Here is a 13311-nt window from a genome sequence, read left to right as displayed (position 1 = left end):
CCCGTCAGTGCTCGTGTTGGACGCCTTTCGTTGCCACCTGGCCGATTCCATGAATAAGTTGTTGCGAGAACCCCGCACCGAACTCATTGTCATGCCAGGAGGAATGACATCCCTGCTGCAACCGCTAGACGTTTCCATCAACAAGCCTTTCAAAGACAGTATCAGGTCCTGCTACCAAGAGTGGATGAGCTCAGGAGACCCGTAAGTGACAGCTACCGAATGGCTGACGCGGGTTTCTCCAGCCGTGCTTTGTGTCTAGATCGCGATTGCGTGGGCCAGCATCCCAGAGGAGCTCGTCAGTCGCTCTTTTAAGAAATTCGGCATCTCGAACGCCCTTGATGGCACTGAGGACCACTTTCTGAGGGAAGACATTTTCGACAAGGCGACTTCAGGAGACAGCGGCAGCGAACCTGACGATGACTGCGCGCACGTCGGGAGACAGTGCAAGCGAAAACTGACAATGACTGAACGGTAACTTCAGTGCAAATAAATGTTTTCTGTGCTCTTTACCTCGCATTATATGCGGATGAAAACTTTTTTTCTGATTTTGCTGTCCCCGAATTACACCTCGTATTATACGCGGGTTCGTATTATACGCGGGTTTTTACGGTATGCTCGACTCTACACAGTGGCGTTGAGACGAGCCGGACTTCCGGGAGGTGAGGGGTAAAGCGCCGCGCTAACTGTATAAATCGAGCTATTGCGCAATGGCTTAGACGCCAGGATTTCCACAGTGTTGAAACCGAATTCACTGGCCGGCTAATGCTGTCTCCCAAATTTCAGAAAGTGACTAGTTACAGCTTTTGCGCTAAAACAAAGGAAATGGAAGGAAGGAAGGAAGGAAGGAAGGAAGGAAGGAAGGAAGGAAGGAAGGAAGGAAGGAACGAGCAATGTAAGGGAGGAAGGGAGGGAGGGAGGGAGGGAGGGAGGGAGGGAGGGAGGGGGGAGGGACGAAGGAAGAAAGGAACTTAGAAAGGAACGAAGAAATTAAGAAGGAAGGAATGAAGGAACGAAAGGATGGAGGAAGAAAGGAAGAAAAGACGAATGAAGTAACGAAGTGTGGAATGAGGAGAACGAAGGAAGGAGAGAGGTAGCGAGGGAGGCAGGAACTCGGTAATTCCTTAGCTCGCAAAAAAGCTTTTGCCTTACCATCAAGTATTCTTGTGGTTCATCCAGGTACTAACACTTGTGCCCTACGCGCTCTAATAAAGCAGCTGCGTCGAGAGCAATATCTTATCCCCAGGTTTAACCGGAACTTCTCGGCGATCTGCGTCATAGCGAGACTTTCGGGCGTGTGTGACAAAAGAAAGTATAAGGGCCCAGTCCTTGTAGAGAGGGAAATCGTGGAGAGAAATTATAGAGAGAGAAATATAGAGAGAAATCATATTGTAAAGGGTAGGTGGCACCATTCTATGAGTCCATTTGTCTACGGATGATAGCTCGACGTGGTTTTGTGGGCAGCACCAGCGGCTTGAATAACTTCCGCAAGGACAGCTGATAGAAATGTTCGGCCGAGGTCACCTAATAAAGTTCGAGGTGGTTATGCCGTACGTGCAGCCTGTACGATTGAAGACGTGCCCACGTATGAAGAGGGAGGTCCCTGTCCTGAAGCAAATGTTGAGGCACCACTCCACGCATACGGCAGCTCGAATTAGCAGAGGAATTCTATATTCGCATCGGCAGTTCGACAGACCCTTCGGCCCTTACTTGCCACTGACACACCCACATCGCGGTATCCTCAGATGGACGTCCCGCTTTTTATGGAAGAATTGGAGGCCGCATTCGCTCGTGCAAGCGATTGTCATTACCTAGGGCCGATTGAATCATCTATGCCACTCTCTCTCACCTTTCCAACGACGCCCAGCACGCCCTCTTGAAATATTTCAAACTATGGCGTGATGACATAGTTCCTGAAAAATGGAGATCTAGCAGCTTTGTTCCACTCCTGAAACCCGAAAAATCTCTGCTGGACCCTGCGGCATACCGAGACAGTTGCCAGTTGCATTTAAAAGCTTATGGACCGAGTTGTCCTTGCATGTCTTGAGTGGTTCCGGGAGCACTACCGCGTCTACCCTGCAACAAAAATCTGCCCTGACGTCGTTCTCGTTGCGGTTGCGCTGTCCGCTAGACATTTTGCTGGTACAATAAAAGGCCGCACGGCACATTCACATTGTTTAACCACCATCTCACGTCCCGTGTGGCATTAAGATTGACGCACAGGGAGTGGCAGGTAACGGACGTGTAGGGTGGGCAAGTTGTTTTGTCGTAAGCGCTGAGAGAACGACCAGTGGGTCCTGCGGCCGCGAAGGTTTGCTTGGTAGGTTTTAGTTTCCCTGCTAGGCCACACCTATGTGTCACTATCTTCCAGTTTCCGTTTTCGTCACGCGAAATGTCATGACATGGAGGGAGGGATGACATTCCTTTTTTAATCGGTACTTTGTGGGCAATAAAACACCTTTTGTCGTCGAATAAATTTTGAGACGGATTCGGGGCGGTGGAACTTTCGTCTGAGCCCGACTTTCTAGTTCCCTTCAGTGCCCCTTTAAAGAAAACACAGTGAAATTGCATTTTCCTCTGTCCTGTATTGTACCTTGTTTTTTAAGCCTTCATATACGTTTAAAATACCACTTCCGCGACTGGTTTGCCACATAACAGCCCCATGCATACTTGGTTTTAAGCTCAGGCAGCAGGCAACGCAATTTTTCGTTGCGATTAAACTTTTGTATCGGAAATCCTCAAACCAACACACCGGCTCCAGGCGTAGCAGGATCAGTAATAATAGCTAGCACTAAAAACAACCCTCGTTTAAAAGTACCACGATATCAAACCCAATTCATCAGTAATATAATAGGAACAAATGTTGGGTAGAAAGGAATACAAACTGCAGGAAAGTTGGAATACTTACACGTAAGATATACACGAGGAGATCAGCGACTCATGTATTGTTTAGAGACAGTGATGCGCGTGTTTTTAATGATGACCGCCATAAATGCGAAAGCTGTTGTTTCTGCGATCGTGTCCGGGCGAGCGTGTAAGCACACTAGCGGGCTCGCACATATATATTAGCGTTCCTGATTCTACTAACGGTTGTCTATAAGACTCCCGACGCAGAACAGGGGCTACAATGTATTTTCCAAGGAACAATGTAAGGCAGTTAGCGGCCTGTCGATGTAAACGGTTCAGACACAGCAACAGGTATTCCAGTAGCTTCTAAAAGCTACAAATGGGATTGTGGAGAGCCTGTATTAAGTAAACGTGAATTCAAAATCCGTGGCTAGGTGCCCCAGAAACAAGCGACGAGATAGCGGCGATGATAATGCAGGACGCATAGCGACGCATGGCGGCTGTGAACCTGATGTGTGAGCTGTGAAGCCCTAGAAAAATGCACCGAGCAAGAGCATACCGCGGAGGCATCTCGTTACGCAGAGAGGGCAAGGAATAAGGCAGGGGTAAAAATGTACACATATGGAAGCTTGAGTAGCCACTGTAGAACTATGTGCAGTCAGTGGAAAATCTTTCAAAACCTCGTAGAAAGTATGCGGTCGCGAGTGAAAGGGGGACTGTCGGCAAAGGCGTTAAAATAGGTAACGAGTAAGCGCACTGTACACGACGTGATAGCTCCATTAGTGTTGGCAAGTTGTGCCACTTGAGACGGGGCTAAAGCGTGTCATTAGATGAGTCAGCGGAGCATGTCTGTCAGTAGTTTATATTGAGCTTATGAGGTGACAGGTAATGCGCTGGCAGTGTGGGGCAGGCATGTAGAGGCTGCCATGCCCATGTCGATACGGTTTTTTTTATTTTTGACGCAGACATACCGTGTGCCTGTATGGGTGAGAGAGAAATCATCAATTTTTTATTGTATGATTGCAGGTACTAAGAAGTTTGTGGAGAGCATGCTCAACACAAACGCCATGCGGAACATCGGAGCCCGCCCCTCGGACGTCCCGCTTCCAGCGTGCGCCGATTCAGGAGCCGTGTGGAGCCTGGAGTACATCGAATGCCTGTACCGGCACGTGGCGCACATGTCTTGGCACACGTGTTGCACGGCACCGATGGGCTCCCACGCGGAAGCAGTCGTCGACGAACGCCTGAGGCAAGGAGAGAAAGATATTGCAGAGGCTATGCGTTTTCGGAGTTATCAAAGCAGTCGATGCGTCTTGTCTATTTGTTAAGCGGGTTCTTTTAAACTCTTCTTTTAAGTGACACGCTCAGTTGAAGTTAATGGCAGTTGACACCAAGAAGGAATAAAAAGCGGTTCATAGAGAGGGGAAGTCAAGAATTTCATGTAGGACAGGAATGTTAAGAGATTGCGTCACGGGACAGTCCTACTGTGCGGTTACAACCAAGGGGTACGATCCCGCTACGCGACACCACTTGAGAATGCACCTGTGTGTTAAAGGACGGCATTACTCTTGTGAGTTGCCCCGGTAACGAGCGCCTTCATATTCACGTACCGCCAAATACGCACATTGTTTCCCTTTAGTAAAGTTGCAACGATGCCTTCATTTCTCGCCCACACGTTATGGCCATTTGCGCGAGGTGCTATGCTGACAGATACATTAAACGAGCAATTGTCGTAATCTCCTCTTCTGCCGGCGCACTTGGCCGCACACTCTAGGAAACGAGAACGCGTAGTGAACGCTGTGCCATATGCCACCAGCGGGACCAGCGAACTGATGGTGCCGCACCGATGGCAGAACGCCGGACCACCCTTTATGAACCTGAGCTTCACAACTGTCCTGCGGCCTTCTGCCCATATTCCTGAGGGTGCACGAGAATACCTTTATGACATACCAAAAACAATTGAAACTGTTGTTGTGGTTTGTGGGAAAATAGAAGGAAAGGAAGTGCACTGGGGATATTTCTGAGCTCGGCAGGGATCTCACCTGCATATACAAACCAGTGCAGGTGATGGCAAGTAGAGGGGATTGATACATGGTATGGCACTCGCACGACAACAAAATGCCGCCGGGAACAGTAATGTCCGTGCGTCGCCCACTGGAGGGTCAGTGACGAATAAGGGCATCCCCACCGCCCAGCGCGAAGTGCGAGTGAGTTTATTGTAGCCTGGTTTAGACCTTAAAATTTGGCGTGTTTAAACGTTAGTTGGTACTGCGGCCAACACGTACCTCCTTAAGTCAGAATTATCACGGCTTGGTGTATAAAGTAAAGGGCGTAAACATATCATCGTAAGGTTCATTAGGTAACTTTCAGGTGTTCTTTTACTGCGTTCTACTACACAATGTATTTTATGGGAGATAACGTGACGATATGTCTTATTGGGGAAATGATGCTCAGTGTAGTTCCACAGACGCATCGAAGTCATACCGAATCTTTTGAGGAACCAACCAAATCTGATGGGCAGCGATACAATCTTGAGGCCGTCGATAAGACTCACAACATGGTGCATCATGCGAATCCGGGGGTTTCCATTCCGTTGCGGATTTTGTACTTGTAAATATATCAGCATTTCCAAGACGACCGCCTCCTCCCTTGCCTCCCTGGACGTTATTTCACATGGTGCCGAAACCCCGGGACGTCAAGGGACACGACGAGGTGAGCCATGGAGCGGAATTTATTTCTTCGACCGCATTGCTCACCCCGAAGCGAAGAGGAGGCGTCGAGGCAGATGAACCGGCTGAAACTTGTTCAGAAAAGCCTTGTCGAATTCAATCAGACGCTGATCGCTGAAATAACGCCCACTCTAGGAAAAACCAAAGACGTCGAGGCCGCAGTTTCGTTAGCCAGGCTTCAGCATAACGCCGACCGACTACATAGAATCAATGAGATGCTGGAAGCTCTGGCTCGCGGAGCCAAGCTTGACGGCCAAAACGAAGACGCTCTGGAGTCGTTGGAAAAATCGCACAGAATTATCGCCTTACTAGAAATAAGACTTCAGGAGCGAAAGGAGAACGCACCACCCAAGAAAGTTGTGGTAGAACAGCAAGACCGACCCGAAGGTGGATCGATTAGTACCACAGACAGTAATGAACCAAAGGAAGAGACCGGAACCTACCGCGAACACGCTACTACAACGTCATCGATGGGTACTACAGTAATAGACCATCGGACCCAAGAATTTTCACCCATGGCTATATCGACTGCTCGAACAAAGCCATACACCTCTATGAGCAGCCACTCAAATGAGAAGGCTCTTCGTGAGACCACTGTGAACATCTCGCTTGGATCTGAAGACGCCATGATGCCGGAAGCGCCAGAGCAGGAACGGAATGGAGGCCATTTTATGTTCCCGAAATCTATGACAACCACATCAGCACCAGAAGATAACATCTGGGAAGACGCACCGACTTCGCAAGGTGTTACCAGCGAAGCCTCCGCCCTTGAGGTCTGTGAGAGCACCCTTACGGCCTCAAGGCATCGCACAGATATTATGCGGAATGACCTTCATGAGGGGATATATGTGGCGCTACATGAAGATGGGCAAGCGACAGAGTTGAGCTGATTTCAATGAACGACAACCGAGATTCGCCACTACGAGGCAAGCCTGATCGTGTGACCGAGATGTGTGGCTGCGTTGGAGGTGCGAACGGCACAAGACGTAAACACAGCCTACTCACCGATTCACGGAGAAAATTTTCCGATATATCAAAGAAAACTACTCTCACGACCCAAGATGCGCGTTCAGCTACGGCAGAGGCCGGAAAAGTGCATAAGATTCACCTCTACGAAGGAACGGCAGCAAAAAACGAACTCGTTATTATAGCTGCCCATAAACGCACAGGCCATTCAACGGGGACTGCAGAACTTCACATTGGCCTAAAACCTACTGCAAAACACGGCACATTGTCACGAAAGGGATCAAAGAAGAATTCTGATGAAGTCGACGATTAACCAGGCCAATGAACCGGTTCAGAGATCAAGAAAACACGCAAGAGGTGGTTCCATGGAAGTTTTTGCTGCACACAACGTGAATACCGATGTTTCGAACCTCGATGTTAGGTGCAAACACCCTACCTCGATGAAACCATCTCCGAAGACTATGCGCACACAGAACTACGCAGAAAAATATGCCTGGGGGTCATTGCCTGGCCGCATGATCATGAAGAAACATAGGGCGAAAGTAAGGAGAAAGGCGAAGTCGAGGAGAAAGAGAAGACCGAAGATAAGAAAGAAAAGGATAGAACTCGGACACCTGATGGACACGAATGGCAAACTGATTGGACACCATCACCGCTCGTATGAACTCTTGTGGGGCGGGAAGATGTAGAAACTTTCGATGGGGACCAGGATGAAGCTCGCATCGAGCTCAGCAGACGCATAAACAAAGAGAAAGAAGACGACCAGGCGCGGCTACAAGATGGACGCTTTATTGACGGTTCTTTGTAAATAATGTAAATATATCTGCTTTCTATCGACGACGGCCTCCTCCCTTCCCTCCCTGGACGTTTTCCACAGTACTGGCCAAAAGCCATGCATCGGCTTCTTTAAAAAGATTTTATGGGCTGTTTCATTAAAAATATAGCCTTACCAATAGTCTCGGTGTTGTTGGATACTGACTCTACATCCTCAACACAGCCCAGAAGTAGCTACTGATTTGAGGCCTACTTTACGTGTAGGACTGCCACCGTATCCACGGACTATCACGGCTAGATGGAGCGAATGCTAAGTCGTTGCGGTAATGGTGTTCTCACAATATAGCACAAACACACAGCCACATCTACCAATTGGGCACAACGTCTGACGACTACAGAAGAAAACTGGTGAGCTAAGGGTCCAGTGAAACTGAAGCCTTGCAAGCTTGAACGAAAAGTTTCAGCTGGCTGTAGAAGGGGAAACCGTATCATCTCCTGGGATCTCATCGTTAGGCAGGTGGATAACTTTGTGCAAAATTATATGAAATTATATGAATTCTTTCCTGCATTCGTTCAGGTCACACTGTTGGCGTATTCGTACGCAACAAACTATATTTATTACGGGGAGAATACGCTCCACTAATGGTTAATAAATGAGTCTTCCGTTTGGCAGGGTAACATAGTTAATGAACATGTTAATTTAAACGCGTATATATTGATCAGTTTCATCACGCCTCAGTCTTTTCTAGCATTTTTTTTCCATTCTGGTGGTGTTTTAGTCCATATTTTAAAGCGACTCCCAAATTACCGAGGTCACAATGATGGCAATGCGGTGCTAACAATTTCCTTGTTTGTTTTTTTTGTAACGGCTATCAGTTACGTCTTTCAAAACACCAATCGAGGGGAAAGGTACGAGGCACAGAACAAATTGTATTAGACAGGTTTCCTAGGCAAGCTGTGTGGGCAGAAGTCATGTGCAAGAGCTGCAGTGAAGGTTAACACAGTGTGGCATCCCACAAAATAAGAGACAATGGCTGGAGCTACGTTGCATTTTTAATTAATCCGGTATCTCTCCCCAAGACCCGGTGGATAATTAGGCCTTCCAGCTGGCTAACTTTAGGGCACCATTCTGGAGACTTTAAAACCACTACACTAAGAATGCTTAGCATTTGATAAGTGTCGCCATGTCGTGCATTCACATCAAAAACACTAAATAGAGATAAGCGATAGCTATGCTAGATATCTGCAGTTTTGGTGATTTGTTGATAGGTCAAACGAATCGCAAAGGCATTCTGTATGAAAGCATTGGGGAAAGAGGTCTTCCACCGGCGAGCCGTATGTAGAACAGCCATCTCCAAGAGCATCAGAAAAGGTTGATTCAATGGTTAATAGTGCTAAATAGTTATTTCCTATTTATTTTATTCTATTCTAGTCCTATTTAGGCTGTCCCACACTTAAGGAACTTTATGAACATGTTCAGCAGAGCCCCAACTTCTATGATCTTCATTTTTTATTACCCGTGCTTTTATTGCAGACTGGCAGCCGAGGCGTATTTAACTGTAAACGATAATTACGCGGCGTTGTCCGCGGCTCCCTGAATGTCTTAAGCAAAGACCTCCACAAACAGGTTGCCCCACGAAAAACAACACCTATGTGCATCAATCAAACAGGCTTTGTTTATGTAGTGCCCTGGTATATTTTTCCTTTATCTCTGCCTTAGTCGTTTTATAGAATAAAAATGAACTGTTCTGTGCACCTTATTCAATTGCCCAGATAAAATTCCGGAGACATTCCTTTCTATGGTAGATGACCAGCGAGGCACACGACATAGTGGGGACGCAGAAGTTCGGTGAAAGGTATTAGGAAAGTTTAAATCTCTCGAGCGTTGGCGCAATCTTCTTTATAAAAAAACACGTTTATGTTCTCTCTAATTTGATTGAAAATGGTGCCTGGTTACTTCTAATCACTCTAAATACATGTTTGTGATTAGACGTACGAGCTCCAGGTCTCTCGTTTTGATATTGAAAATTAGGTTATCATTAACTTATCAACTTAAGATAAATGCGTACGCAACTTCGTTGGTGATCGCGTGCTAATAAGCCCACATACTGGGACGTTCGTTTTCCTATGCCTGTAAGGCGCGCAGGGGCTGCCGGTGCTCGTTCTCTTACACAACACATGCATGGCACCCTATCCGTGTCAGCTTCGCTTAAAACAACCCAAATTATAAAATTTTACCAAACCTATCTGGACTGCTAGAGATTCAGTGTACTTCGGAATATTTTCACGAAGTGTTTTTGATGTGAGACGACCCCATCATCTCACATTGCAGCTGTAATCGATCCGATCGGATTCCAATAACTTATACCCAGTTAGATAGTGTCCCAGCTCACTAAAGAGTGCTTCGGTGGTTTGTATCAGAGTCCTTACCTTATCAGCTTTTTTGCTGTACGTTCTTTTTTGCCTTGAACCAGATTGTATTTACTTCTTTTATCTTTAACATGTTGTTATCATGTTTGGAACTGTGAAACATGGTAAAGTAGCCCGGTAAAGACGGGACAAAAGTAGGGACGACACAGGATTGGCTCTAGTTTTGTTAGGTGTTAGATTTGTGTGCATTGCTAATTTTGCTCATTTTAAATGCATCACACTCCCAAATTATGTCCTCCCAGCGAGAGCCCTTAAGGGTATTTTGAATTAATAAATAAATAAAAATAAATAAATAAAGAGAAAGTTAAGTGTCCTTATTGTAAATAAGACCACTGAATGCTGCAAAAGATATCAATCCCTGCGCAGCAGAAAAAAAAAAAACAATCATGCTCTGGAACATGGTCTATGTTCTCAGTATTATTAGAAAATCCTTCATAATGGAAAGAACTGAGCTGGAGTCATCAAAATAAGCATTACTTAGTTTCTTTATAGTCCTTGCAGCATGTTTCATAATAGAACTGATGGAAGCAGAGAAGCTTAGTTAAATGAAAAAAAACTGTGATTGAACGGTACACGGCGATACGATGCCGACCAGTTGCGAAGCATAAAGCTTGCAGTTTTGATGCAAGGCGATTTTACACCAGATAACTGAAATAGGTTCTGTTTGCATCACAAATTTAAAACTACGTATGCACGGCAGCTGAATCGCGATAAAAGCTGTTGCACTACCGTTGCGACCCATTCCTACGTTCCCAACTTTTTTGGGGAAAGCTTGTTGCGAACATACCCCACGCCTTGCTAAGTACCCCGCTCCATCTGCTGCTCAAGTGAACTCTGTACCCGAAGAATACAGTCTTCAACTACGAAATATAGGATTTTACTTTATAATGCCTAATAACAAACTTAGGCCCGATGTAAACTGAGCACTTTTATGAAAAGTCCACCTTTGTATGGGCGGCCCTCCGCGTAAACCAACGTAGTCGCGAACGATTTTTTTTTCGCTGTGGTCAACGCTACACAAGAGTTCCCCATTGAAAGCATTCGTGATTTGCATTCTCTGTATTTGTGACATGTTTACCGTTCGGTGCATATGCAATTGCATTGGCCAAGCAGACATCACTGATTCACTAAGCCGCAGGTACCCCGCTCAATCTGCCGCTTAAGTGAACTCTGTACCCGGAGAATACAGTCTCCCGTTATGAATTATATGACTTTAATTTATAATGCCCCATAAATAACTCAGGCCGTCTGTAAAGTGAGCACTTTATGAAAATATCGTTTTGTATGGACGGCCCTCCCTGTAAACCAACGTAGTCGCGAATGATTTCCAGGCTGGTCAACGCTGCAGAAGAGTTCCCCATCGAGAGCATTCGTTATTTGCATTCTCAGTATTTGTGATATGTTTACCGTTGGGTGCATATGCAATTGCATGGGCGAAGCAGACATATCGCTCGTTCACTCAGCCGCTTTCTGTACGACATGTTTGTCTTCCTTCTTTAAGAAGTGGGCGGATGGCACTACTGCCGAACGGGGACTAGGCGGCGCAACTTATACCAGATTTTTTACATGACGCCGACCTCCCGCATTTACATACGCAGGGTACGAGGAGGTGTCATTGGATTGCGAGTGGCCGACGCCTCGGTGATGCCGGAGATAACGAGTGGAACCACGCAGGCGCCGTGCATGATGATTGGTAGCAAGGCGGCGGAGATGATACTGGAGGACAACCGCCTGATTGAGGATGGCGCCGGTGGTGTCCCTAGTCGGGATGCCAACTCGTCGTCAAAACGTTGAAGACCATCTTTCGGCACATTGGCCGGGTGCTTGGATGCATGACTACGGCGTTGTGACTCTTCTTAGGCAGGCAAAAAACCTACGACTGCAAGGACATGGGCGTCCGCTCACAGTCTTTCACGTTTGCATACGTTGTCTAAACTCATTACGAGCAGTGCTGCATCTTTCCCAAAGTTCCTTTTTTTCCTTCCCGCTCGCGGTTTCCATCAAAAGCCACAAAGTAAAATGACATGCCCCATATAAACCTAACGTACAGACGGTTTGTGAGGCCTTCGCAGTTATCTGTAACATATTGTTTTGCGGAACGCAGTGTCTAGAGTGCCGTCCGACGGCACTCTAGCTGATTGTTGCAGGCATGGCTAGAGTGCCGTCCGAGGACATTCGAATATTTATCACTAGGATAGCAGCGACCAAGGAGTCTGCCGTTGTTGTGTAGAGGATCCGTCTTAGCTTCTTGATCCCAAAGACAGTGGTTCGAGGCCGGCTCTAGCCTCGTTTTTTTGTTATTTAATTGAAGTGTAATTTTTATGCCTTAAGTTAGTTTTGGTGTTTTAAATGATTTCTTTGTGTGCGTTAGGTTATCTTATGTTATGTTTAGGTTAGGTTGCCTAGCTTTACGTTATCTAGAGAGATGTACTGCTAGACGCGGCAATTTTGCCACAAAACGCCGGTGGACGTCGATATAGTGGAGTGCTTATAATACCGTCCGACGGCACGCTAGACACGGCCTTTGCGGAACCTGGTGCGATGATGATGATCATTAGTGACTCTCCCTTTAAATCGGGGCGTCGGTTGTCAGCAACCGACTTGCCTGGTTTATTACGCTTACTTGCCCTACTCCCAGCTAACCTAATGGATTTGCTTCCTCCCTCCCGTTTCCCGTCTCCCCCTCTTCCCTCCCCCTACCCCCTCTTCCCTTGTGTTCGAAGAGCGCTACGACGACTCACGTACAAAGGGGGCACAGAAGACCTTCTACAGCGCTTAGAGAGCTTCCTGTGTCCGTCTGTATCTATGGACCATCGGTTCGGTGCTATTTTAACTGTATAAACGCGTACCAACTTTGCCAATTGACCACATTTTTGCGTAACCTGGTTTTCTGTTGATTGTTATGCTTAGTTTTCTGCGACGTACAAGTATAAGTGCGGCTTTTCTCTAACATAGGGATCACTTTCTCGTCCTCTCTATGTCAGTGTCCTCCGTTTTATTTAGTGTTTGGTCCTCCGTTGGGAGCTTGTAGGCGTGAAATTAGGGCGTGCACATAAACTCACCCTATGTTTTATTATGATTAAAGTGTGGAAACCAATAAATCAGTACTTTGCATTGACTCCCTTTTTCAAATAATTCAATCCAAAGCTGTGCCCTCAACAGTGCGGATTAACAATACAGAACAACTTTTCTACCTTGCCCTGGCGATCTTATGATAGCATTCATCTTGTTTATTACGCGTGTTTTGGTTCACATGAAAATAGGTTCAGCGCCGGCCATTCTGCGCAAAGTTAACTGCCCCACGGATTGTAGGGGGAGCTTGCTGCATTTCGCAGCTAGAAACAGCGCAAAAAAAACAAAGGACGACAGAAGAGAACACAGACACAGCGCTGTGTCTTTCTTCTGTCGTTCTGTATTTCTCGCTCTGTTTATCGCCGAGACATGCCTTCTTTCAAACCTATGCGGACAAATGTGTTTGGAAGAAACAAACGGAACATGATAGTCTATACATTGAAGGCAACTTTTCAGTTAAAATATTGAAGTAAATATTGAAAGCAATATTCCAAAA

General features: G+C 46.5%; 1 protein-coding gene across 1 annotated transcript in view; it reads left to right on the top strand.

Annotated features, from left to right (window-relative positions):
- The window catches only part of LOC144169238 (4-pyridoxate dehydrogenase-like), a 69466-nt gene extending 56611 nt beyond the window's left edge, over positions 1 to 12855 (top strand). Inside the window, exons 11-12 of the mRNA XM_077698295.1 lie at positions 3871 to 4093; positions 11342 to 12855. Of these exons, the coding sequence (XP_077554421.1) occupies positions 3871 to 4093; positions 11342 to 11537 (419 nt within the window). The 3' untranslated portion in view covers positions 11538 to 12855. The remainder of the gene's footprint in view (positions 1 to 3870; positions 4094 to 11341) is intronic.
- The last annotated feature ends 456 nt before the right edge of the window (positions 12856 to 13311 follow it).

Source organism: Haemaphysalis longicornis, unplaced genomic scaffold, assembly GCF_048455015.1.
Source record: "Haemaphysalis longicornis isolate Haplotype H1 unplaced genomic scaffold, Haemaphysalis longicornis Haplotype H1 scaffold_2, whole genome shotgun sequence".
In the NCBI taxonomy this organism is placed as follows: Eukaryota; Metazoa; Arthropoda; class Arachnida; order Ixodida; family Ixodidae; genus Haemaphysalis; species Haemaphysalis longicornis.
The sequence above is the reverse complement of the archived record's forward strand: the minus strand, read 5'-3'. Positions and strand labels throughout refer to the sequence as shown.